The sequence below is a fragment of the Genypterus blacodes genome, unplaced genomic scaffold (genome assembly GCF_046128005.1).
Source record: "Genypterus blacodes isolate CSIRO-AG114 ecotype Tasmania unplaced genomic scaffold, CSIRO-AGI_Gbla_v1 ptg000105l_1, whole genome shotgun sequence".
NCBI lineage: Eukaryota > Metazoa > Chordata > Actinopteri > Ophidiiformes > Ophidiidae > Genypterus > Genypterus blacodes.
Genome location: NW_027466909.1, coordinates 1,855,360 through 1,882,323, shown reverse-complemented (window position 1 = coordinate 1,882,323; position 26,964 = coordinate 1,855,360). Strand labels below are relative to the sequence as shown.

General features: G+C 43.6%; 1 protein-coding gene and 1 long non-coding RNA gene across 3 annotated transcripts; both read right to left on the bottom strand.

The window, feature by feature from the left end:
- Positions 1-2,180: 2,180 nt before the first annotated feature.
- Positions 2,181-20,753, bottom strand: bcl2l11 (BCL2 like 11). Of its 2 annotated transcripts, none has more exons than XM_076160271.1 (4): positions 20,402-20,753; positions 17,887-18,353; positions 14,095-14,216; positions 2,181-5,858 (listed from the first exon to the last, which is right to left on the bottom strand). In XM_076160271.1, exons 1-4 carry the CDS (start codon positions 20,416-20,418, stop codon positions 5,688-5,690), a joined length of 777 nt encoding a protein of 258 aa, XP_076016386.1. In that variant the 5' UTR covers positions 20,419-20,753; the 3' UTR covers positions 2,181-5,687. The 2 variants fall into 2 exon arrangements, with proteins under 2 accessions (XP_076016386.1, XP_076016385.1); XM_076160270.1 differs by lacking the exon at positions 20,402-20,753 and adding an exon at positions 18,544-19,245.
- Positions 20,754-21,315: 562 nt separating this feature from the next.
- Positions 21,316-26,103, bottom strand: LOC143008490 (uncharacterized). Its single transcript, XR_012964594.1, has 3 exons — positions 22,995-26,103; positions 22,457-22,505; positions 21,316-21,923 (listed from the first exon to the last, which is right to left on the bottom strand). It is a non-coding gene; the product is annotated as an uncharacterized LOC143008490 (long non-coding RNA).
- Between the last annotated feature and the right edge of the window lie 861 nt (positions 26,104-26,964).

The window sequence follows — 26,964 nt, the reverse complement described above, 5'->3', positions numbered from 1 at the left end:
CCTGACTTGTGAGTATCAGGCATCAACATGTCACATGATTACTATCCCTTTGTCCTGATTCATCACAGTCATTCTTAACTTTCCCTGGATTTTCCTGTTGGTTTGTTGTTTCAGGATTACACGGGACTTTCTACTACTGTCATTCATTCCAGACTTGCACTTAATGAGCGTTTCCCATTTCCCATTTTGTGGCGGGTGAGTTGCATTATCTTATTTTAGCCTCATTTCCACAGGGATGATTGATGATTAGTTTACTTGTTTTAAACAGTCTTCAAACTCATGTTAAGATAAACCCCAGTGGTTCTGCTCAACCAATGACAATATTCTGCCCCTGAGAGTTGCTTGTAGTGGGTCTGTGGCTCAGCGTCACACATAGCAGTCAATAGAGGAAGGGAACAGGCTTGGGGTCTCTGACCACAGCATCCTGAAAACGTCTCCGGTTCACCCAAAAAGACACGACAGAGCTGTTTCACTGACTCAGATGGAGTGTGTGTGCGTGGGAAAAGTTTCTGTGTGAAAAAAAGAGAGAGAGAGACAGAGAGAGCTGGAGGTTAAAATAATCCATTTGAACACCTGGTTCCTGCAGAGATTTACAGGAATCGTGAAATGCATTTGCAAGAAAAGCTCAACAAGAAAACAAGAGACATGACTTTGATTCCCTTCTTAACTCAGTTCCCCTCCAACTACAATGTAATGTACTTAATTACAAAATACAAATTTAAAATAAAGTCTTCTACTTCACATACTCAGTCTTCAGGAATGAGTTTCCCAGGACAGCAGACTGCGTAGCCATGACAACTTACTATCATCACTCTTAGTCATACATACAAACAATGCAGACTTGCTAATATCGTATGTGTTTCTTAGTCACTACTTCTGTTTTTCTCCCCTTTACATACAGTGCATGTTATATTCTAGCTCCCTTTATAAACAAAAACCTGCTATTACTGACGTCTAGACAGATGAGCTGGATTAAAATGAAATGATATGTTGTATAGTGAAGCGGAGCCCGGCACACGTTTGACCTTTGTGACCTTGTGATGGAGCTGCAAAGACGCGGAATAGATTTGAATAACTAATACATAATCTAAATCTGAACTTTAGTTTTAATTGCATTATGGTGTTTCTATCTTAATCAGCTGTTGGTGGACTTTTATATCCAGTCCTCCAGTTAGATTATCCACTTTTTAAAATTTGATTTCCTCATGTAAGGGTTCATTATTAGCAGCACTAATGTGTGACGCAGCTCAAGTACAGATTTATTTCCTTTTCCCTGGAAACTGCTCCAACATTCAATCAGATCAGACAGCAAAAGCTCCAAACTAATCCTGTTTCGGTCCTCAAACTTCACTAAGAAGCTTCATTCTCCCATTTGATGCTAAACATTTTGACATTTGACTTTATAAGCATTTAAGGGTTAAAGCAGCCACTTCTCTCTTTCAATGCAGATGGAGGAATCCACCCTGCTGGACTGCTGCTCTGACTCATGCACACATGTGAGAAGGAGTGTAAGTGTGTGTGAATGTGACTGTGAGTGTGTATGTAGCAGTGTTATCTACACTCATCTGTAGGAAAGTACTGTACGGCACAAACACAGGCTCAGATAATTACATGTCTTTTTTCAGACACACCAACTAATTAACACACACACACAGATCATGTTCAGGATTAGCTGAAAAAAAAAGTCCAGCCTTAGATTGGATTACTCAAAATAAAGGACTCACTATTTTGCTGACCAACTTTTATGACTCCAAAGTGAATTGATATGATCTGAAGGGAATTAAGAGGAATCAGAGGACGACAAACATTAAGTTGTTTTCTGACTGAGGAGAATTTACAGGAGCTCATGAGTAGAAGGCCGATTAAAGGCACAGAGAGAGTGACAGGGAGGGTTTCTACAAAAAGCATGAAAAAGGTCACTATCCCTGGTGAAATTTTTCTGCCTTATACCTACAGTATGCAGACCTACGATACTATACCTCACTATGAAATGCATGTAAATACATCAAACTTTAGCATAACAAGTCCAAAAAGTTGAAATGTTACAAGAATAAAGTGGCAGTAGAGATGGAAATGATCTTATGTTACGATATTGTTCTTTACATCTACGTTTTAGAAGAAATCTCATTGTAATTGTTTTTTTTGTCCCCTACAAAATAAAAATAAAAACAACACACAAATCACTCTAGGAGTTGCTTTTATTTAGAAAGATGGAAAAAAAGCTTTATTTACATTTACCGCCCTGCACAATTGAAACATAATTACATTTTCAGTGTAGAATACAAAAAACAGACACCATTTGCTACAGTTGTACTGGGTCATTCAATCATTAAGATTAGTTTGTGTCTGATTCTGCGCTCTCAGTGCAAACAGGCGCCATCAGTTGCGCTTCTGTACAGCATTTTCTACCAAGCACAGCACCCCAGGGAAGGTGTCTGGGTCCCCCTACGATTTCATGTGTATCCTCCCATTTCGCAGTCTTTTTGTACAATCCCAATGAAAGCACAGGGAATAGAACCTTTTCTAGTCTATAAACATCTTCATACAACTTTACAATTCCCCTGATTTGCATTCGGTTGTATGATTCCAACGAGCAAAGAAAGACAGATGAAAACTCTGAGCTGACAAATCCGAGTCCGAAAAACAGCTGAAAGGACATAAGCTGCTCCAGACAATAAAAACCTGAATGTCACAGAATAGTCCAGAGATCCCTCTTTTTGTACGCTAACACCCACAAATCATAGGTGGTGAATCAACATACGATCAGGTTTCCATATCAGTTTCACAAGTCTGTAATTCATCTTTCACTTTCCACTCTGTCAGGCTCTCCTCTCACACGCTGCAGCCCTCATACAGTACTTTGAAATGAGGTCTTGGGTTTCAGATGGCACAATACCAGAGATCAGCACACAGGCATTGGGTGATAACCTCCGTGACACAGCAGAGCAAAAGCAACCCCAAAGCCTCTGGGAATGGAGGAAGCCTTGACTTCCAAATGAATATGGCGTGAGTTTAATATGAAATGTTTGATACATATTTCATTGCTTTATTCTAGTAGAAAGGCAGCTGGAGGAGAAGAAAAGGGAAGTAGATGACATTGCTATAGAGTGGCTGTACCATAACACTTAACCACGAACTAACTTTCCAACAGACAAACAGGAAAAATAGCATTAGACCATTTTTTAATTAATGAACCGTCATCTTACTGATTTGCATACAAGGCTTCCTAAATATCTATAAACAACTAATTTATAAAATGATTGAGTTGCTGGGTAACATGTTGCCTATGCAGGGTGAAGCTGATATAAACACACTTTTCTGTAACTCAGTGATGTTTGCAAGCATGAAAGAACAAATCAGATAATATTTCAGATTCTAGTCAGCATTAAGAAGAGATCATATTCATAAACTAGGTACAAACAGAGTACGGCAGAGGATTTGGACTGTACCATCCAAAACGACCCCCAACAACAGTTTAGCACAGATCTCTTTGGTCAGAATTATTCACACTGCATAACTGAACTTGTAATGTACAACCTTGGATTGTAACAAAGCCAAACCCAGTCTGAGGTCATTCCCTCATGTTGAACACGTTCGTTCCTACGTAAGGTGCTTTCGACAAACTTTCATCCAATTCTTGTTCCCCCACCGCTTCTTTCCAAGACCAAACTTTGTTCAGAGTTTTAAAAAAAAGGAACTGACGGAAAAAAAAAAATATTCTTCATCCTCCTGAGGAAATCCAGGCCTTTTTACATAAAAGCTTTTCACACTCATTCACACTCGAATCGACTGTTTCTCTTGGCTATTGTTCCAGTTCAGCATGCATTTTATCATATCGTAAGATTGGATTATAAACCTATTAGAAGAACTGAGCTCTGCTTCTGGCGGCTCCATATATGAAAACAATGATTAACGAGCCGGCAGAGTTAAAAATTAACCTGAAATGTATTAAATCTGGATCGCAAATTAGGATTGTGTTTGGTTCCAGTCCAAAAGGTTTCCTCTGAGCGTGTTTAATGACCTGGCAGCCGTTGGGAGACTTGGCCAGGTCACAAGTCACAGAGCTAATAAACGGATAACGTGACCTTGTCAGCAAACGGACGCCTGCCAACTACATGCAGTGCAGGATGTAATACACACGCTGAATAAAAACACAGGCTGGAGACAGGATCATTAAGGGATCACGGATAAAGGCTAAACGGGAGAGGATTCTAAAAGAGAATAGTGAGAAATGACACAGGTTTCATGGTTGACTTGATTGCTGATTCCATTTTCATTTCTTTTGTTCATTGCCATCAAAATTCATACTGGCTCATCTTACTACAGGGTTAACTCAGTAACGGGCTAAAATCCTCTCTTTCTCTCAGAAGGCCTATCCAGTGCTCTACTTTAAATGATCCGCAAGAGATTTCCTACATCCTCAAGGAATTCATCCACAGGAATTGTGAGCGTAATCTGAATTTCCACTTTAAGGAAATAAGGAGAAAAACGCTGCGCCCTCATCTGTCGTTATCAAAACTGGATCCAGTGGTTAGAAGACACACACAGGCTTTGTGGCACGGGGGGGAAGGTTTAAGTGGTGACTGATATCACTGAGTCCACCTGTTTGTGTAAAACTCAACCAAAAACAGATGGGAGCTTCAGATTAAACATTAACAGATGAGTGGTCATGGAAAACCTGGAGAAGACATTAATCCTTCTTCTTTCCAGGCCTGGGAACGGGACATATGAAAGGAGATATTCACCACAAACAGATATCTGAACGTTGATACAAACAAGTATCAGTTCAGTCAGCAAGCTCACATGGCGATGAGAGGATGAACAGATGGATTATGGATGTATAGAGTTGCACAGTTCATTTTTGGTGTCTGGGCTCTGACCTTGAAATTTAAAAAGTACGTCATGGAAGCTGAGGACATCTGAAGCGGAATCTGTGTCATGGACGCAGCAGACTTTACCTACCTACACCGACCCCATCTTCATGACAGGGAACACTGGTTAATGAGACTTATGCTTCAGAACATTATGTACAGATTTTGTGTAAAATTGTGATGGTGTCCCTGCGTCTGGAGTCATTTCTGCTGCGTGATGATGCTTAACGGCAGGAGTACAACAGGATTTCACTCAGCTTGGATCACAGAGATAAACAGATGAGTTCTGTTTAAACTGAAGGATCGAACCAAAGAAGTTTAACAACCCCTGGCCTGCAGAGTTGATCACCCAAGGAATTCACATCACACATACTGTAAAAACATCTAAAAGTGATTTTAAACATAAAGTAAACAACAAAACCAAAGAACAAGACTCTGTACAAGGCACATTTGAATTTCCACAGGCATCGTCTTCCAGGGAGGCATTCTCAGATGACACCACCACCCCCGCCCTGGAACGGAGTGCAAAATTCCGGCTCTTTGGTGGCGTGGTGAGGGTTCAGAGTCCGAGACGGAAAACAGGTGCAAAAACAAATCCAGGTGAGTTAGAGTTCCTTAACGAGTCATCTCTGATGATATTCACTCCCCCCCGATGCATATCTGTACATAAATAAACTAAAGTCTCTTTCCTCATTTGTTTCTGAGGAATGAGAGTAAAAATGAACACAAATGCAAAAAAGGAGATTCAAGATAGGTCCTAGATGGTCAAAGATGGGTTATAAAGGAAGATGCTACGTCTGCTGGGTTCTCCAAAGGCTAGACCTGAGATGGGTCCTGGTGGTTGTTGGCACCGCCCTGTATGTACAGTATCCGTCCAATCAGAAGGATCAGGAGCCCCATGCAGAGCAGGACTGCAGGCTCCTGGTGGATATGGGGCAGGGGGTTTGGATGCAGCAGGTGGATCTGTCTTTGTCTGTCTGCAAGTCTCTAGAGAAAGGAGAGAGGAGAGGAGACGTTAGAATACTTGTCGGATATCTGCCATAGATGCATTGGATACCACGGAAACTAATGCAACACAAACTGTACTGTATTCGTCTGTACTCCTTGCTCTACCTTCCTGTTCACTTTGGCCCAGATGGCCACACGGTCGCTGGCACGCTGCCGACTACAGCAGGTGTTTAATCTGGGTTTGTTTTCTGCTCTGTTTCCCTGCAGTCAACAGCTCTGAGCTTTGGTCACGGCCCTTCATCCTCACATTGTTCAGCTTCACACTGATAACAGCCACACTGGGTCAACGGGATCAAAAGAGTGTTTCCCATGAGTGAACGCACACAGTGGCATGCCGAGGAAACTCCAAGGTCTCCAATAATTAAAAACACAACTGCTGTAGCTGGAGAAAGCTGCACTTGCTCTTGACTAAAGTAACTTTAAGGAGGAGAGATCTTTTGCTATGAGGAAAACCTCATAGTGTCAGTGATATCGGTGCCATTGAGCAAGGCACTGCCCATATACTCCATATTAGCAACCTTGCAGGAAATTATCCACTCTAAAATAAGTAAAAGTAAAAAAATAAATAAATAAATGTTTTCTTAAAAATAAATAAAAAGAAAAAAAAGATTTAAAAATAAATAAAAATAAAAATAAAAATAAAAATAAAAATAAAATAAAATAAAATAAAATAAAATAAAATAAAATAAAATAAAATAAAATAAAATAAAATAAGCAACTATTACCCAGTAACAAAACACTAACTGAAGCATTTCCGTGTGTAAGCAGAATATTTACAAGTAGGAACCACAATTTTCCACTGGACCTATATAGATGTCTTGTTTTGGAATGAAGCCATTCAAACAGGCCGGATGGAGTGTACAATACTGTCCAGACAGAGACAGGCACAACATAAGGCGTTTGCCCCGGGGCGAGGCTGGAGTCAAAAACAGGATCTTCAGGGACGAGAGCCAGAGGAGTATCAAAGCTGTGTGGTTTGATTCGATAAACAAGCCAAAAACCACAGAAACCCCAAACGCCCCAGGAGGAAAAAGGTGAGGGGAGGACCAGTTAACTCTTTGGTGAATCACAAACCTTCTGTCTCTGACCGATTCTAACACAACGGTTAAACATAACATTTGAACTAAGCTCAAGTCAATCAAACGACAAAAACGATGAATTTATTGGAAGGTTTCTCTAGAATAATGTTATAAAAAGTATTAGTGATGGGACATGGGACATTATTTGCCAATGATCACCACCAGATGAACTCCCTTACCTTCAGTCTAACAACAATGTAGCTAGAAGTGCAGCATTTAATCCCTCTTAGTGTTGATAACACAGTCTCAGTTTCTCCTAATGTCACCCAGAGATTGTTCTGTTTGGCAGCGTACATCCAAACACCAATTTTGTGAGGGGATTTGGTTTCACCTCTACATCCTGGACACCTGCAGTTATCATAAATCGACTCTCATGTGGGTGCAAACACTCAAGCAAACACTCTCTGAACCCATTAATTCAGTCTCCCCTTTCATTTGTGAGCACACAACCTCCTCTGGTTGTCATTTGACATCACAAATTAGAGCCTTGACTTTCCTCTGCTTTGATTCGGGTGGAAAGTTGCAGGATAGTGAGCACGCTCACTTGTCGTAGGATTGTTTTGGGGGCTATGTGATTTCTCCTGAATGATTTTCTCAGGCAGCACTCCTGTCAATTACAGAAGGTTATATAAATCTAATTACTGTTTTTAGCTGTGGTTAACATTCACATCATTGTCAGCACTGCCAGTGTGCTAGTGACAGAGGAGCTCTTCTCACATTAGAGACTCGTCTCTCCTCAACGTACTTTCTGAAGACAGATGTGAGTGTTGTGGTTTGGAGCTTGGCAGTGTTTCCACGCTCTTCTCTCACTTAATGAACTGGTGTCTGTACTTTGTGGTATGAGACAACGACTAAGGCGGCCAAGATCTTTCCCCGCAGCACACAAACTCATTACCGTGTTCCTGTGAACTGCATCTAATAAGGTTAAGCCCTGACATTGTCAATAGTCAATATGATTGATGATGTTATGAGTTATGTCGGCCTGTAAGGTTTGACAGGATGGCTGTATTTACGCCTGGCAAACATCTGGGTACGATGCTTATCCCAGCATAAGCCTCTCACTCTCCACTCACCCCATCATCCCACCACTAATGTTCCACTATCTCCTAGAAAGGAAAATAAATCCTGCGAAAAAATTGCTGTATATTGGCAATAAGATTTTCCACAATATTGACCTACTTACTGTTGAACAAATATAGCTGTCAGTCATCGAATGGGTACGGGTCTAAATATTAACACCATTTAAACATACAGGTTTCTGTTTGTTGTAATGATCGACAATCAATAGTAATATATTTTATTAGTTGGGTTTCCACTTTTAATGTTGGGAGTGAAAACACATTAGTATAAATAATTCAAAACATTTCAAATGTAATCAAAATGTAATAATACATTTAGACAAAGGATTAGTCTATTATTGGGGTAAGTGGTCATATTTTACCATCTGGATGAGATGTTTGACTTTATTCCTAATTAGATGCAGATGCAGCCACGAGAACTTGAACCAAGCAGTGGGGAGTTTGACATGAAATCAAAACCAGTTCCACCAACACACATGTGATTTTAAACCTGATACCCCAAGTTTGGTTTAAGCACCAGAACACGCACACATACACACACTCACACACATTGGTGATCATCTAATAGTTTCCTCGTTTCAGCATTTCCCTCGAACGACCCCGTCTATCAGCTGAGAATAGAAAGACTGTCACGATTCATTCAACTGTGGCAACAATCCGACTCTCCAGGCTGAGACTTTTGTGTTATCTATTGTTTTGGAATAACACAAAGAAGCAGAAGAAGAATTCATATCTGTATATTGATTATTGTGGCTTGTGGAACACAGAATTTCCAACTTCTGCCCTCCGACTGCGACTGGAGCGCAACATTATTACATTTCACTGGAGTTGCCTGCACCAATTCTTTGAACTACTTGTAGTGAGACATTTCAACAGCTAGAGTTACACTTGCTGAAACACAATTTTCAGAAACATTCTACCGTATTTTACACACTCCAGGTGTTGACTGACTGTTAGACATGTATGTGTTTCGACGTGAATGTTTCATCTTGGCTTTTAACACCCCCCTCCCCACTTTACCGCAAGTCTTTGAAAATGGTGGAAACTATCTCACTTGTTTTCCGTCTTTTCCGTGAAAACAATGAGACAGTCAGTTCCATACAGCTCATGTGATTTAGTTTGGTCACCACAACTTACTATGCTGCGGCTCAAAATAGCTCTCTACAACAGGGCCTGCTTAAAGACACACACACACATACACACACACACACACAGACACACACCTACTCTTCTCTTCTCACTCTCAACGTGTCTCTGCTTCTTTGTCCCTCAAAGGGAACGTGAAAGAGGAAGACGCTCACTTGACTGGTCAGTTTGCTCGCTCGCCGTGTGAGTTGTGGGCCAGAATCCAACTGACCCAACCTCCAACTGCAGTCTAGTTTCTCTCTCTCTCTCCTTTCACAAACTTTAATCTGAACCTTATCTTCTAGTCTAGCCTAAACTGCTGCAGAGGAGAATGTTGTAGAATCTGTTTGAACCGAAGTTTGATTGGAGCTGACACTGTAGATGTGGCCAGTGTGACACCGCAGCATCCACAGCTCCCATGTGAGCCGGCGTCTAATTCGAGTGGCAAACAGCAGACGTCAGGCGGCCGGCCTCAAAACAAGGTGCTAAGGCCAGACATCTGCTGCACATTAGGTCGCTCATGGCCATCGCTTCACTGGCTGTCTGGCTGTTTGACTGTCTGCACGTGTCTGTCTGTCTGCATGTCTATAAATGCGTCTGCTGTCTGTTTGCCTGTGTGTGAATGTGTCTGTTGTGTGTTTATCTGACTGCCTGTCTGTGAGTTTAATCACCTGACTGCGTGCCATCAACGACTGTCACTGCCAAGTAATTGCATTTTTACATCTTAGGTGCAGTTCAGTGCTGGAATTTGTGGAATTCCTGAAAATTCCAAATTTTGGAAAAGAATCAAAGTGTATGCTTGTTGATATAACACTTACACTCTCACGCAAGCAGACACATCAACACACACTCCTGCAACCCATCATCACAAACAGCAACATGCCAGGCCAAAAGGTAGAACAAGGGTTAAGAAAAAGTTGTGTGTGTTGTTTACTCTACTACACACACACACACACACACACACACACACACAGCCAGTGACACCAGGCTGGTCCACAAAGTTCTTCAGAGCTATTTCTGTCTACAGGACAAGGCTTCTACCTCATAGTGCAAGATGACTGTGTTTGTATAAGTGTGTGTGTGTGTGTGTGTGTGTGTGTGTGTGTGTGTGTGTGTGTGTGTGTGTGTGTGTGTGTGTGTATGTGTGTGTGTGTGTGTCGGCAGGATAATTAGACCCTATGTTTTACTCCCTGAGAGTTCTTTAACCACAGGGCTAAGCCATAATGAATCCACTCTGTCACGGACACTAGGCTGTCACACCGCACGCATGCACGCACACACACAGGCACACACATACACACACACACACTCCACACTCACGTAAAGCCCTCAGAGCACATTTACAGATGTTCAAATACAAATATACACACAAAGACGAGCACATCACGCACACGTTGTGTAAATGTTTAACTATTTTTCTCTTGCACACCATGCCCAGAGAGAGAGAGGGAGAGGGGAGGGGGGGAGCAAGGAGAGAGAGAGAGAGAGAGAGAGAGAGAGAGAGAGAGAGAGAGAGAGAGAGAGAGAGAGACAGAGAGGGAGGGTCAAATAGGGACAATGGAGAGAGAGTAGCTTACTTAAAGACCAATAACTTCCTATTACTGTTATAACTTCCATTATAAATACTTGAGGTCATACACTTAATATCATTTGTAAGTGGAAAAAGCTGTTTGGTGATGTTGCCCAAAAGGCACGGCAATAAAATGAACATGAGAAAGGGGGCAAATATCTATGGCTGGTCGTGAAGCGAGGACATTGCAATTACACGCTACTCAGCTGAGACCACTGAGCCACCAGAGCAGACGGGATGAGAGCCCACGGCCCAGAGCCAGGCAGCTTCAGCTTCCACATGATGCAATCAACTGAAGTGCTTCTTACATCAGACTGAATAATGCCACATCAACACCTCTGCTCCGTGCCCAACAGTGATGTCACATTAGATGATATTCAAACTCATCAAAACGGGCTGAGGTATTACTGTGAGTGACCCGGAATTCAGACAAGGATCACATCTCATTCCACCGGACAAAACTCTTTCCAGGCCGAGTTCAAAGGTCACCCAAAGTCTCCCAGCCCAGTAGGGCGCTGCCATCCCTCCTGTGTGTCCTGGGACTGGGAGTCAGCCAGACCATATCAAGAGTAGGAGCTCACACGGCCTGAAGTGGCTCTACTCAACCTGAAGGAGCAGAGGCCTCTTCTGGACTCACAGCCTTGTAGTGGAGCAGAGTTGCTTGAATGAACCTGAGAGAAACCTGCAGTCCTGCTAGGGTCAACCAAGGCAAAGTGATCTCAGGTCAGGACGATGAATAAATGATTGCAGATAAGTGAATTATGGCTGGATGATTGAGCATGTGCACTTATCCACACACACACGTAGAGACACACAGACCTACTCCAACAGCTGACTAGAGAACAGGGAACAAACCTCCATGTTCCTCTTTTGTCTGCTTCTTCATTGTTCTATAAAAGCACGTGCAGATGCAGAAGACATGCAGTGCAGAAACCATGTGCACACACGTTCTAGATCATTCTGCGCTTCAACACGTCACTGTCACTGCCTCAAGCCTAGCAATCTACCTGCATAAACTGTGATCCCTCTTGTCACTCAGCATCAAACACAATAGAAAAAATATGAATATTGAACGTCCAAGTCCAATGCACTGGGAGTTTAGAGTTTATGGTCTGCTGCCTAACCAAAGTAGATAAATATGGACAAAAACAAATCAATATCTCTGGTGAAAAGATGTTTCGAGACATGATCAACACTGCAAATGGTTCCCTTGTAGTGGTGCTGTTTTATGGAGCAGACTGTTGCTGCCCTACGGTGGCTATACTGTGTGTATCAACAAAAACAAAGACTGGCTTAAGGCTACAGGTCTGCTCTTCTGACAGCCGTTTACAGCTTGTTTCTACGTGCAGCGAGCGGAGGATGACTCAGCGAACAGTGAGTCCTGTGTCACGGCCCCAGAGGGTGATAAAATTATGACACGTATAAAATCTGATCTGCCAGTTTCAGTGCCAAATCTAGTGAGACGTTGAAGTGGCGGTTGGGAAAATCGTACATTTGAACGTCCCATTTCAACAACGTATAACTGCACGATATTTTGGGTGATAACCAAGCAAAAAATTCAAAATGCCAAAGGTGGGGAATGTTGGCATCAAGAACTACCATGTTTTAGTTTAGATGTTGTTATTATATATTATTATATTATATTATTTTATTGATTATGTGTGAAAATACACCAAGAAGGCCAAAAGGAAAGTGCATCCAAAGGGTTAAATATGTAGAGACAGCGCAGTAGGAAGGCTAATTTCTAACTAATCAGCAGTTTGACTGGAGAGTTGCAGCTTTATAGCGTCTAAGCTTTTAACACTAACAAATCTTTTTTTAGATCCGCTGGGATTAGATAGTAAACTTTATTAGCCTTTTATGTTTTAATCCATTTCTCGGTGTTGATTAAAGTGAAGCCAGCCGTGTCTCCCCTCTTCCTCTCGGTCTTTCCAAGACTCTAATCAGCGCTTTGATACATTTCTGGTGATGCAACGTGAGGAAATGTTGTCCGGCAAACAGCAGCCAAGAGGAAATGAAGTTTTAGTCAGCGTGTACGGCGGCACACAGCTTTACAGTTTACAGCTCAACCAGTCAGGCTGATAAAGTGGAACTCTCTGCAAACATATGCACTGGAATAATGGCATTACATCCAGATACATGCAGCTACCACAGAAACACCCTCAGCTAGTTATCAGCAATCACCTTCTTTGCATCTCACCACATGTTTGGAGCAACAAAGTTAGTTTTCGATTTGTTCCCGCAGCTGTAAAGTGGCACAAGGCCTTACGAAAGAGAAAGAGATGTTTTCCCTTTAATCCCCCCGGCACAGCTTTCCTTGTTGTGTTTTTATCCTATGCCTGTTTTCCTGTTTGGCGTGTATATTTGTTGCCGCTTTAGGCTGCTTGATTAGTTATTTTCTGATCAAACGCTGTCTCAGTGTTCTCACTCTGAGCACAGTGGAAATAACCTGTTTCTCACAGACACGCGATTCAGCCTCGGTCCTGAAGCGTCTGAAGCCCTCAAGTGCCCTTCATCACACACGCGCGCTTACTGAATACCCAGACCGGTTGCCAGGAAAAGATGCTGATAGGGCGTCTGACTGAAGATATTGATGCTGAAGTCATCACACAGCAACATCTAAACTTCTCAAGTGAGACTCAAAGATGTGAGGGCATCAATAAATTAGAAGAGGAGCAATCAGCGAGTCTGAAAGCTTCCATTACACTTAAACAGGATTTACACTTAAGGAAGCAAATGAGCTTTTCTTGTATCTTAAAATTAATTACACAATTTTCAATTAAATATAGTAGAACATTTGATGATAAACTCAGGCTGAACCAACACACTTTAGTTAGTTAGTTAGTTAGTTTAGCAGAGTTCCACCAAGTCGTCGTTTCTCGCATTCTGACTACATTTGATGGCATTTGGCCTATAGGGGGCAGCACATTTAAGTGGCAATAAAAGCTGACACACATGGAATTCCTTCACACACAAATCCCCGACATTCCCAGACAAGATCAAGCCGTTCCCTAAAACATCATGGCCTCCAACTACTGTGCTGTACTGATCTGTACTCCAAAGAGGAAGGGATCCAGATGCAGATTAGATTTACACATTGGATCGGTCATATCTACATAGGACCCCACTTTAACTAACTTTATCAAGGCTGATGTGTAGGCTTGTCTGTATAGAAAGTGATGGACATAATTAAGAATATAGTCCAGTGCAAAAGGGGCTATAACAGAATTACAGTAGATCAGATTTGACAGAAGGCTGGACCATGAACAACAACCTACTGTGGTCCACTGAGTCACTGGGAGTTCAAGGCTTTCCTTTCCTCCTCCCATACACACACACACACACGGTCTTTGACCACTCACCCTTTGCATAAGGATCCTATTGAAGTCGTCTCCTATGCGTTGGAGCTCCCGTCCAATAATCTCTATCTGCATGTCCCCTGCTGCGTTTGGTGGCCGTCTGCTAGAGGGGCTGGGAGGACTTCCTGTAAGAGAGACCACAAAAAAACATGATCATGTAAAGCACGCACTGTAATTACATGTCAAGATATTATAATTAACTCACTGCAGCGGTGGGATCAAGACATTGTTTTGCGACTCACAAGTTTCATCTACAGCAGATCAGCAACGCAACAACAAACCCGCTCAGATCAGAGACAAAGTTAGTCAGTCGGGATTCGGTGCTCTGAAGCTTCAATTCTTCGAAAAGATATTTCAAATACTACTGTAGCAAGCAGGAACAGAAACCAGAGAGGATTGATTCATCCTTTGATTCTGAAACACGAGACAGGCAGCCAACACATTTTGTCAGAAGGGCAAACCACATTATTAAAAGGCTGCTGTGTGAAACACCTATGGACAATATTGCAACAGGCGACTTGTTTCAGGTTTCAGGTTTGGTGAGAGAGACGGCGTGTGAACCCTGTGATATCTATTGTGCAACCAGATGGAGAACGAGAACAAGAAACAAACAACAAGCGACCAGATGAAGAAAGTGTGGGTGGATTCTAGTTAGGGTGGAGAATTCGCTGTGAATTTTCATGCAAAAGTCACAATGTGCCTGTGTGGTTAATCTGTGATATTTTCAATCTTAAACACAATATGAGCCTGAGAGAGCCTGACATCTTACTGATCTCCACTTATGACTCAACATACTGTTATGAAACTCAGGCTTAATATTTCTCACATCCTCCCAACACTGAGCAGATCAATATGGAGTAGAAGGCTTCTCCTCCGTCCGGCAGGCTGATGACGCCATGGCTTCTATCCAGGAGTGTTGTTGGTAGCACGCCAGGAATTATGGGTAAAACTGCATTGAAATAATACTCTGTATGCAGATCCAAACAGTTTTGCGTTCATACTTCAAAAGACACGAGAGACGACGAAGTTAATCTGTCGTAGGAATCGGAGGAGGAAGAGAACTAACTGATTATTCAGCGATCTGGGCGTCATAGTGAAGTCGTAGTGAATGAACCAAAACAACTCCAGTCATGTGATGTTTGGCATCGGAGTCCAAGAGAATCACAGGAGCCTGAATCACTGCAGTTCAAGCCTCGCCAGACGTCTCCCTGCCCTGAGGGTTCTTCTTTGTGTGACGCATGTTGTGGCTTTGGGCTTCTAACAGGAACACCGTGGTTGAAGTTCATTAGCACTTACAACGCAAATGGACCAGGCAAAATGTCCTCATAGCTGTGAAACTCTCCCAGATAGTTTCCATTTCTGATCCTTGTTGAAGTTTGTGAGAGTCCCGATTTGCTGCAGGCCGCATAGCTAATTAGTCCTGCTTAAGGTAGACACAGGCCAGTCCTCTTTATCCAGTCAGTGTGTGTTTGTGTGTGTGTGTGAACTAAAGTCTATCTTTGTGCGTCCAAATCTTTGTTACTATAATTACACAACGGGACTCTAAACAATCCCTGGACCATAATGCACCGCGACGCAAACTGTTGAGACTGTATGTGTGATCTTCCTGCTGCAGAAGGGGGAAGTGCAGTGATAGGAGCTGTAATCACACCGATAGAGCGCTTCAACAACAGGATGATAGAAGACTGATCCTCCTTAACCGCCGTCGCTCTATCTCTCCCTCTGGCACACAAACAACTACACACTGCTGCACTCTGGCACACTGTCCAATACACGCTAATGACACACACTTCAAAACACAGAATAGTCTTGACAACTGAGGCCATGTATGAAATAATGGGTGAGAGACTGGTGCATGAGCATACGTGTGTGTGTGTGTGTGTGTGTGTGTGTTTATCTCTCCTATCTCAGGGCCGTGACAGACAGAACCGGAGGCAAAGAGTTTCTGTCTGCACCTTACAAAAGACCTGCAGGCCTATTTTGACTGCTACACACACACACGCGTAGTGGTCTGTTTTGATGGCCGTACTTAATGAATGACACACACACGGACACGCACGCACGCACACATACATACACACAAAAAGTGGTGTTTTGACTGTTATCTTGTCTGTCTGGTTGCATTGAAGGAGAATAAAAAAAGACAAAAGCCAATCAGCTCAGCCAATCAGAGCTTTTCCTGAGGCCTCAGGCGGTCTTACCTCAACCAGAAACATACATTTTTACTTACAAAGCGCCGTTATGGCCTGAAGAAAACACACACACACATGCAGATACGGCTGTGATATGTGCTTTGGTTTTGACAGAAGAACTACAGATGACCTGGGAGTTTGTTTTGTTTACATTGCTAACAGCTAGCATTGATTTTTCATGCTGGATTCAGTTTGTCAGGTTGCAAAGTCTCAGATTGTAGTCCTGTCTTCTTATCCTATTCAAAGTAAGCAGCATTTATCATTATTATTTCATGACTAATGTGTACTGGATGTATTTGGAAAACCCTGGACAGGGCAGAACAAAATGGGAAACTTCTAGGAGTCAGGAAAAGCATCATTGTCATGTGAACGGACTGTGGCTGGCGTGTTTAGACAATGTGGAATCAACAAATCTGAAAATTCCCATCGGGTGGAGGAAACGATGTCATTACATTAAAAAAAATGTATCGTCTACTTGAGCTACACAGCTGGAGGGTTTGAATGGTTGTTTTCGACCAAATCTCTGCCTCCTGGTTGAGTTTGTGTTTGTCACCAGGCAACGGGGCGAGATGGTAACTTTAGCCAGCAGCGGGACGACCGAGCCCTGAGTCTGCTTTGAAGGTTCCTCTGGTGTAAACAAGAGCAGTGGAGCAGCGGTTTGGATCACTGTGCTTGCTGGAGGTGACAGGCTTGTGTGTGTTTGTTGTTTTCCTGACATACTTCCTTTGTTTTATACACGCCCCAGATCTTAAAACACAATCCTTGCCCTGAGAAATTGAACTTCAGGCCACTGCTGTTGTGATGTTTAAGAGCGATAGGGATCTGTGAGCCCTGTGAACATCTGACTGGGGTGTTTTGTTGTTTATTAAGCGTGCACATGTAAATACACCACAGCAGTCATGTCAGTAAACAGGGTAGATGCTGTGCAGTTGTAAGTTCAGGCTGCATGAGCATCACCCTGCAGTAACCAGGGAGGAAGTGCAACACAAAGAAGACATAACTATTGGCTTTTAGGTTCAGAATCAGGTGAGAGGAAACGTTTAGTGAGGAGGTTGCTTGGTTGCAGGTAAAGATGACCTGGTTGACATTGACATATCCCATAAATAACTTCTGCTACAGTCTGGTGCCAGTTCTCTGTGACTCTGAGGTTCTACATTTGCTTTTGTGGAGCTTGCAGGGGTTTTAGATGTTCAAAGGAAGTAAAGTATTGAAGAGTACAGCAAAGACTGGACTGTTGTGATGTAAACACAGCTACACTCCCTTTACACACCTGTGTAAGTAGAGGGCACACTGGACATTTGGAGGGAAAGATTAATGATTTTTAGAATAACAGAGGTTGTTTGACTTGAGTTGATCATTGACTGCAGGTCAGACTGTACTGACTGCAGCTGTAACTCTGTGGAAGCACTGAGCACTCTGGTAGTAAACATATTACTAGTGACTATGAGACTTCGTTCCAGATATTAAACTTTGTTCAGATCGCCTTTCTCGTCTTTGTATTTGCCACTTCATCACTTCCCGTTTTATTCTAGTATCGACTCCATATCTGTCCTGTGCTCCATCAGTATGTGGTGCTCGGGCGGAGGAGTGTGTGCTCTCTCACCGTGCTGCCTTGGGGGCCTCCTGTGCGCCACCGCTCCCCCGCCGTGCGCCTCGGCCATGCGCTGCACCGCGTGATTCATCGCCTGGCCGGAGGGGCTCGGGGTCTGCGTGGCTTTGTCAGCCGTCACCGGCCTCTGCAGAAGCAGCGGGGAGCTCGGTAACGAGTCGCCGTCAAACGAGAAATATCCACTAGAAGAGCGACGGGGGAGATGACGGAATATCGACCTCGACTGAAACCCCCAGAGACCCCCGGGAGAGGGGAGGCTTAAGATCCCGCCGCCCCGAGAGGGCGACTCCGGCTCTTCTCCGGTGGACTCGGCGCGGGCAAGGCTCCGTTCCCTGCCCACGTTTGCCGGCTTTGCACGGTTCGTTTCGGTTGGAGCTCCACCGGTAGCGGCGGGCGGCGACTTCCTTCCGGTCTCCTCTCTTTCCGTTACTTCGGACGAGCCATCGGCGCGGTTCGGGTGTCTGTTGGATGGACAGAGTGGCACCGTGAGCCAGGGCTTTCACCACGCCGCTCACAACGCAGAGTGTCTGGGCTTCTACAGGAGGAAACCCGGCGAGGGACGCGCAACGACTTGGAGCAAACGCGCCAAAAAAAACCCCACACGGATGAAAGTTTGTCTCGTGCGCAATTCCGCCTCATAACCGAACTCACCTTTCCACGTCACTTAGGTATTTATATTTGCCGTGTATGTCTCCGTGTTCATATTGTTTCCGGTCCAAATCGGCTATATTGTTTGTCAGAAGTTGCTGATTGCAGCACATCTCGTTTGACTGGTCGGGACTAAACAACAGAGTGACATGAAGGAAGCTGGAGCAGCGAACTGCGTCACACGGAAACAGCGGGAGACTCGAAACATCCAGGCAGCTGGAGACCGCAGATCTGAGGGAAAACGCTCAGATATTACAAAGTTTCACGAGTTGTTTCCCAGAGATCTGTGTGTGTAAAGTGAGATATTATTTTAAAGGAGCATTGAGTTCATGTATTAGAAACCCCATGACTCAGAGCTCAGCAGAGACACTCGCCAATTTGTTTTCGCGGCGCTTCCTGTTTGTCCAGACCAGACAGTTTCCTCAACTCAAGGATTGCCAGCTGCAACTTCAACATCTGTGCGAGCTCAGCGACGACTAACGCGCAGCACGCCGGCACCGGGAACCCCTTTCACTAACTAACAAACTAACTAACTAACAACTAAAGTCAGGCAATTCCAACAATCGCGTCATTACATTTACGCGTCTTTACGCACGAACAATGAGCGGCCGAAGACGCCTCGTGGTCCTGAGAGTAACTTTCCCTCCGGCTTGTGGTGACGCGAGCATGGCGACATGGACACACACGTCACCAGAACGCACCGACGGTGTGTGACGGACGAACCTCGTACCAAGAGGGAGCGCAGGTCAGGAAACCCGCAGCGCCTGAGCCGTGAGGACCAGCAGGTACACACACGGGATCTCTACACACCAACGCGTGTGTGCACCGGCGTGTGAACGTTGGAATAAAGAGGCGGTGTGTCCGTGTGTGGTCCATGCATGATCACAAGTATTGATAAATATCACATTTGTACCCAAAAACTAACATTACGCGCGCACGTTTATACTGACTGAAGATAAGGGATGACAAAAGTATACGGACTGTGTGTGCGTGTATGTGTGTGTGAGAGAGAGCGTGAGAGGTCTCCACTCCATAGTAGTGATGCATGAGCGCCACCCTCGGGCCGACCGGAGTCACACCAACCAAGTTATAGTTGGAGCCATAACACACTGGTAAGCGGCTGTGATCACAGGTGTTACAGCTCATTACACTCTGATCTTATCCACTGACGGAAAACTAAGACAACACGATGTAACAGCTGAATTCACCTCGATTTATAACGAAGCAACCTCTCATCGGAGCAAAACTCCTGTAAATCATATTAGAAATAAAATCACCATCTTTTCAGCATCTACCGTCTCCCTGCTTGCACGCGCACAGCAGGGTTTTCATTCCAAATACTTTACTACTTTATTCCCCGAGTAAAACAACAATTAACATGTTTAACAGTTGAAACGGGGTTAATAAGGAACAGAAGCCGGTGCGCTGCGTCACCAAATGTGCCGGCAAAGTCCGAGTGCGGCGCTGCAAAGTACACAAACACGCGAACACGCCGTGAGATTACCACAGGGAAACAGATACGAGATCAAACTGTCTTAACAATAAATAACTCTGAAAAGAACAACTAAGGTTGGCTTCGACGCGATTAAAGTATAATAGGTATAATACAGCACGGGAATTAGTGTAGGAAATGAAAACGCGGTTGACTCGTCTTTTACGCACACACACACACACACTTTGAGGAGAACACGGCGAATTTTCAGCTTTGACATCAAATTATACATGTATAATAACGCGTATTGCTTTGCGTCTCTTTGCGACAACTTTGTGACAACCACTAGTTTGAAATACCGGTAAGCATAGTGAACACAGTGGATTTGAACACAATAAAAACACATCGGCACCAGTGGCCCACACTCACCTGGACGGACGGGGCATGTCAGAGGCGGAACATCACTGCTGGGCTCACAAATAACCGGGTTGCAATTTTACTAAACTATATTGATTTGTTTTTTTAAACACACACACGCCCGCACGCGCGTCCGAACATTGATCCTCTGGTCCTTTACGGGCACGACAGCAACTTCCACAAGAAGTAAAATCCCACAGTTTCTCCCTCTCGGTTGAAAGAATCCGCCTGTTCCGAGTGCAGAGTGTGTTATGTTCCGCTTTGGAGGTAAACAAACGCGGCCGTGCTCAGTCTTTGTCTGCGCGAGTAGCTGAGGAGGTTTCCTTCCTCTCCTTCCTCTCTCTCTATCCTTCCTCCCTCTCTCCTCTCTCTTCGTATCTGTGCGCGAGTGACGCAGAGCCGAGCTGAAGTAGCGACTGCTGGCACGCTGTGGGCGGGGCCTCCTCTCTCTCTTCACCACACCTCTCTCTCTTACTCTCTCTTCCTCCCTGCCTCTCTCTCTCCCTGTCTTTCTTTACCGCTCCTCTCTCTCACACTCTGTCTCTTTCTTTTCTGCACCTCTCTCTCACTCCTCTCTCTTTTTCTTTAAGCACCTCTCACTCCCTCTTCCTCCCTGCCTCTCTCTCTCTCTCCCTGTCTTTCTTTATCGCACCTCTCTCTCTCTCTCCCTACTGCTCCTCTCTCTCTCTCACACTCTGTCTCTTTCTTTTCTGCACCTCTCTCTCACTCCTCTCTTTTTCTTTAAGCACCTCTCACTCCCTCTTCCTCCCTGCCTCTCTCGCCCTCTCTTTCTTTATTGCACCCCTCTCTCCCTCTACTGCACCTCTCTCCCTCTCTTTCTTTACTGCACCTCTCCCTGTTTTTATTGCACCTAACTCTCAGTGTCTCTCACTCTATGCGTCTGTCACCCTCAGCCCTCCCTGGCTCACTCTCTGTATCCACAGTATGTCTCTGTCTCTCTCCCTTTCTCCCCAACTTCACCCCCTTATGAGCACATTAGTGTTGTTCCCTTTCATCTGTAAATTTAGTCTAAAATACACACAAAAAAATACAAATAAAAATGTTGCTGTCTGCAAGGGAGCGTCTCAAAATGACACTTGGGCACTTGTACTTCTGTTGCAGGTTGTGCTGTGCAGCCATGAATGTAATTTACAGACGCTCCCTAGTGAAAAGAACAGAATAAAGGTTTTAAGTTTAATGAATTTCTGATGCAACAATTTTCTCCAATTTGTCTCTGCCAATATTTGTTTTCATTTATTCTACAAGCATAACAACAAACTATCCATCTGCTTAAATCAAGTTGTTGTGCATAATTTGAATAAGAGACTATAATTAAGATTAATGCGCTGGGATCAAATCCTGCAGGGAGTTAAGATGATGTCATCTAAACTCATGTTTGACTGCAGGAGAAGAGGAGAAGATGAAGAAGAGAAGTTTGCAAATGATTATAGTACAGTACCTTTTACTGTTGTCTAATTATCTCTTGTTATAATCTTCATCAGTCCAAAAAGGTTGTGTGTGTTGTCACTGTCAGCTGTGCAAAATGAGACGTACAAGTGATTTACATTCAATTTAAACCGTTGACAGACTTCTCAAAGCATTTTATGGTTCCCTTTTTAGATGTAGCGACCACATGATGACGTTAGACCGTGTTTAAAGCAAAAGCAACGCCTGGCCGGTCTTTCCCAGCACACATGACCTGACCCACCTGAGGTCTTACCGTATTCGTGATTGGTTTCACTTTCTAGTGAAACCTTTACAGAAGTTAGAAGAAATTAGTCGTTGTTATTGTGACAGAGCGCTGAGCTGAGAACAAAAGCATAACATGAACTCCAACCGCAGATATAAATCACCTTAAGAACTCTGTGATCACATTTTTAGAGGGGAGTTACTGTTACATTGCACACATCAGCAATGTAACACACTTCCACACACAGTAGATGAGGCACACTGACTGACAGGCTGGTTATGAACGAACTACTCTTTTCTTAAGTATTTGTTTTTATTGCATCTTAGCACATTTAAGGAATCTCCTACTCAAGCAAGACATTATAACATCATACTTACTACATATCCTTCTGTAGGTCATATGTCGGTGTTGGTCATGTGTTCTCCGCTGCATTAGAATAGAGGAAATGAGAGACTGGGATGATTTTAGTGGTATTGGTAATTAGGAAATATACCGTATGTGTTTAGGTATAAACCCCGAACAAAGATTTCCTGTCATAAGCTGAGCCACAACACATAAAAAAAGCCGTGTGTTAAGACACTGTCCTTTTGCTTTCACCCAAAGCATGCTGGGAAAGGCTCCCACACAGGCACTGATATGGATCTAATGCGGAAATTCCAGCCAAATTCTGATTATAGAATATCACAGAGGTCAAATCACAGAGGGTCAGAGCTTTGATCCCACCTGTTCAGTCTGTTTCATCAAAGCCCCCACCAGGGCAAATCGATTCCTGAGCCACGCCGGTCTTTAGCAGTATGTAATTATTATTATTACTATTGTAATATCTTGATTCCCCTATTTAACCGGCAGAAGTCGCAAATTAATCAAGACTATGACGTCTAAGGAAATCAAATTGATTAAAAACAAACAACTCACAACTTGGTGGTGGGCTTGGCTCTGTGATGCTGAGGCTTCGGTGGGGCGGCGGCGGGGGTGGGGGGGGGGGACAGTAGAAGGCTCACAGAGGTCTGGGATTAGCTCCTCCAGCGATGGGCGGCCGGATGCAGCATGACGGCATGTTGGAATCCGACACCACCTTCAGCGCATCGTCCTTTACCGATCTGTACAACTGCAACAGCTGCAGGGTGGTCACACACACACACACACACACACACACACACACACACACACACACACACACACACACACACACACACACACACACACACACACACACACACGCACGCAGACAAAGGGTGAAATGATCAATAGCATTTACATGTGATCAATACCGATCAATTCCTAAGAGTGTGGGAAAATGTGTGTGAATGTGTAAGTGGGTGTTGGTAAATATTCTCCATTTTCTGCATTGTGGCTCCCGTTTTCAATTTCTATTGGAAATATAACAAATTCGTAGCTCTGTTTATAATTTCACATCTTATCGAATATTACAAAACTTCAACCACATAAATATGCAGAATGATGACGTTAGGAGTGGCAAAACTGAAAAGGGAACCAATGATGAGTCAGCGACAGCAGACTTTATGACAAATTACTGTCTGCAACATCTGTCTGAGCCTGGTGTGTGGGACATAAACTGAAAATGAGGAGTTATAATAATCAATAACAACTTATAGAACATTGGTTTAAGTCGATCCTCCTCTTCTGCACCAAGCGAAGGTACACAGGGAAGCCAGCGTGACTCTAATTGTGTAGAAGATACTGCACAGTAAGAACCATGTAAAGTAAATGTTCTGTGGTTTTACTTATCAAACACGATCTGGCCAGTGAAACCAGATTTGGATCCACATGTGCACGTTCTCCTGTAGAATTCGGGGGAAATTCCAAGCGACAAAGGGGATTGTTCCATATGACAGAAGAGCACTTCAATATTTCCCGTTTTAGATAATGAGACCTCTTTGTTCTCCAAATCTCTATACACTGCCTCATATTCAATGTTGATGCGGCGCCACAGGGGCACAGAAACCTCCACTGAGTTTTATGGCATTGCTCAGCAGTCTGGAGGGTAATTACAGATTACTCACTGCAGCAGATGCCATTAAACCCAATAGAGTACAAGGAGCCGTAAATTAAAATATGGCCCCAACCCGACCATTTGACAAGGGTGAACAAACAAACGGATGCTCGCAGGTCGTCCGTGTCACGATGACTAAAGGAATTAAGACGGCCGGTGACGAATATTTTCCACTTTGTCCATAAAAGCTGTTTTTCATGAACACGTGGGGGGCGTCCATGTCCCTACACACCAGCTCCTCACTGGAACACAACAGATGGTAACTGCTACCCCCCCCCCCCCACCCACTGTTGGTAGTGTGGGCTGTAAACACACCGGAGCTTATTCTATTGTTGCATTAACTGTAAGGCACAGGGAGTGAAATGGGAACTAAAGGCATAAAACGTAAACGTATCATCGACGTGCCCGTGTTGATACAGTTGAAGCTCCATTAGGGCGTATATTGACCCTGTTGTTAAAGTCAATGAGCCGTTCAAAATGGGTGAGTCAGCGGCTCCAATTCTCCGATTCACAGAAGGGGACAAATTCAATGCACGCCAACGAGTTAATGCTGTTAATATTTGACAAGCAAAACATTATTTTGGTGTTTAGACCAGCCATGCATTTTAAACTAATGCTAATAAAGGAGGGCTGAGTGGTAAAATGAAATGATATAAGAAAAGACATCATGCAGATCATCTACAGAAATATGTACACTGGACTTAAAGCTCTTTCTTGTTCATATTGCACCAAATCATCACTCATTTGTTTACTCTTATGGGCCAATTTCGCTCCTCTTTACTGCCACCTACTGGTTAATAACGGTGACTGTCTGCTGGATGTCATTAATTGTAACTAACAACAAAGAAACAACATGATCCAGTATTACAATTTAGATCTGCTAATTTTATTCAGGGCCTCAGGTTTTTTAACTGAACAACAATTAAGACAACAATTAACAGAATCTAAAAAGAAATGTGCGTGTGTGCGTGTGTGTGTATGCGTGTGTGCGTGTGTCCGACAGATATTGACAAGTGTTTATTGAGTGCTAATGGAAAGCTCAGATCAGTTCCCATGCAGTGAGCTGTGACCTCACCCACCCACATAAGACAATACTGGCCACCTGGACCAATAGTGTGTGTGTGTGCGCTTGTGTAAGTGTGTGTGTGCAAGTGTGTCCATCATAATATTGACTGGTTGTAATGCGAGAGGTCGGGACACAATAGCGCTGTGACTCTGAAGAGCTAACACCGTGCTGAGAAAGGTCACAGCTATGTGTCACACACATGCACGCACGCACACACACGCACACCATCTACATGTCACTCACAAACAGACGAATTTGGGCAGTATAAGGGGCTTTTACAAATTTCTCACATATTTGCACACGCCACAAACTAATCCTTTCATTTTTGAAGGCGTCTTCGAATTCATTTGAAGTCTTAAGAGTCTGAATTAAAGTGGTATTTTACACATAATACTCAAATTTGCGCCATGTTGCAAGTGTAACAGATCCTCTAAGTTTGAGCCATCAGGTCCTTCCCCGTCATGAGAACACAAAATGAATACAATCAGATAAATTAACCCAAACTTCACCATTTGAGCGGCGACACAAAAACTACAAATCTGTTTTGAAAGTTGCAGAACACACAGTATGTGTGTGTGTGTGTCCGCCAGCGGTCTGGTAGTACAGTTGTTCTCACTTGGCTGTGAACACACAGTAGTGACAGACACACTCCTGTGCATACAAACAGTCAAACAGTCAGTTAGCTCTTCGTTTAGGCCTAAATGATAGATTGATGTCAGACAGCAGCCTCTCTCTCCTGATGCAGCAAACTGGGCCCAGGCAGCAGACACAACTGGACCGAACACACACACACACACACACACACACACACACACACACACACACACACACACACACACACACACACACACACACACACACACACACACACACACACACACACACACACACACACACACACACACACACACACACACACACACACACACACACACACACACACACACAATGATGTAGACATGCAAAATCCATTATCAAGCATTGTAACCCCAATGAAAGCATGTGAATCAAACAGATAGCATGTGGTGAAGGAGACAGATACAATGAGCTGTGTTTGTGAGACCATTTGGTTACTGGAAAATAAAAGTGTGTGGTTAGTGTGTTTACATCAATAACTGTGTGTGAACAGAGGAAATGGAAAAAGACAAGGCTGCTAAAATAGATGGCCTCCTCACTGTGTGTGTGAGTGTGTGTGTGTGTGCGTGGGTGTATGAGAGCAGGTCACATGAGATAAAAGCAAGTGAGTGAATTTACTGCCGTTCCCAAAATTTCATTGTTTCGCTAATCAAGTTTGGTGTGAGATTGGTGACGTTACTTGATTTGACGATTTAGTTTGACTTAAAATCAGGTGTGACTCCAGTTCCAGGAGTGAATCAAGGAATCTTTAAAAAACGGTTCATCAGAATGTTTCTATATTTTTGTCAATTTGGTCCAAAGTATCAAACCGATCTCACAGAAAGAAACATTTGCCATATTGGTGCCATAACACGGTAGATCAAAGCTGCAATCTGATCCAGACACAGATCATTATAAACCCGTTTCTTTCTATTAAGCAATCAATATCAATACATAATATCAAAAACATCTAGGGACAAGGGACAAGCCTTTGCAGTTTTGTCCCTCTGGCTTCACGTGTGTCAAACTCCACTTAATGACGCCTTTGCACATGAAAGCGAGTCGTCTCACGCTCAGATCACAATGTGGATCTCTGCGTCTTTATTTTTGTTCCTGTCTGAGAAACTCAAGTAAAAGTTAAAAATACACAGGACGAACAAAGTGCAAAAAGGAAATGTTGCAGTGAAATG

Coding starts and splice junctions, on each gene's coding strand:
- bcl2l11 (XM_076160270.1), bottom strand. CDS start 18,653: ATGTGCTGCAATCAGCAACTTCTGACAAACAATATAGCCGATTTGGAC. Junction 18,354..18,543: donor TACCTAAGTGACGTGGAAAG/GTGAGTTCGGTT, acceptor TCCATCCAACAG/ACACCCGAACCGCGCCGATG. Junction 14,217..17,886: donor GAGGCCCCCAAGGCAGCACG/GTGAGAGAGCAC, acceptor TCTCTCTTACAG/GAAGTCCTCCCAGCCCCTCT.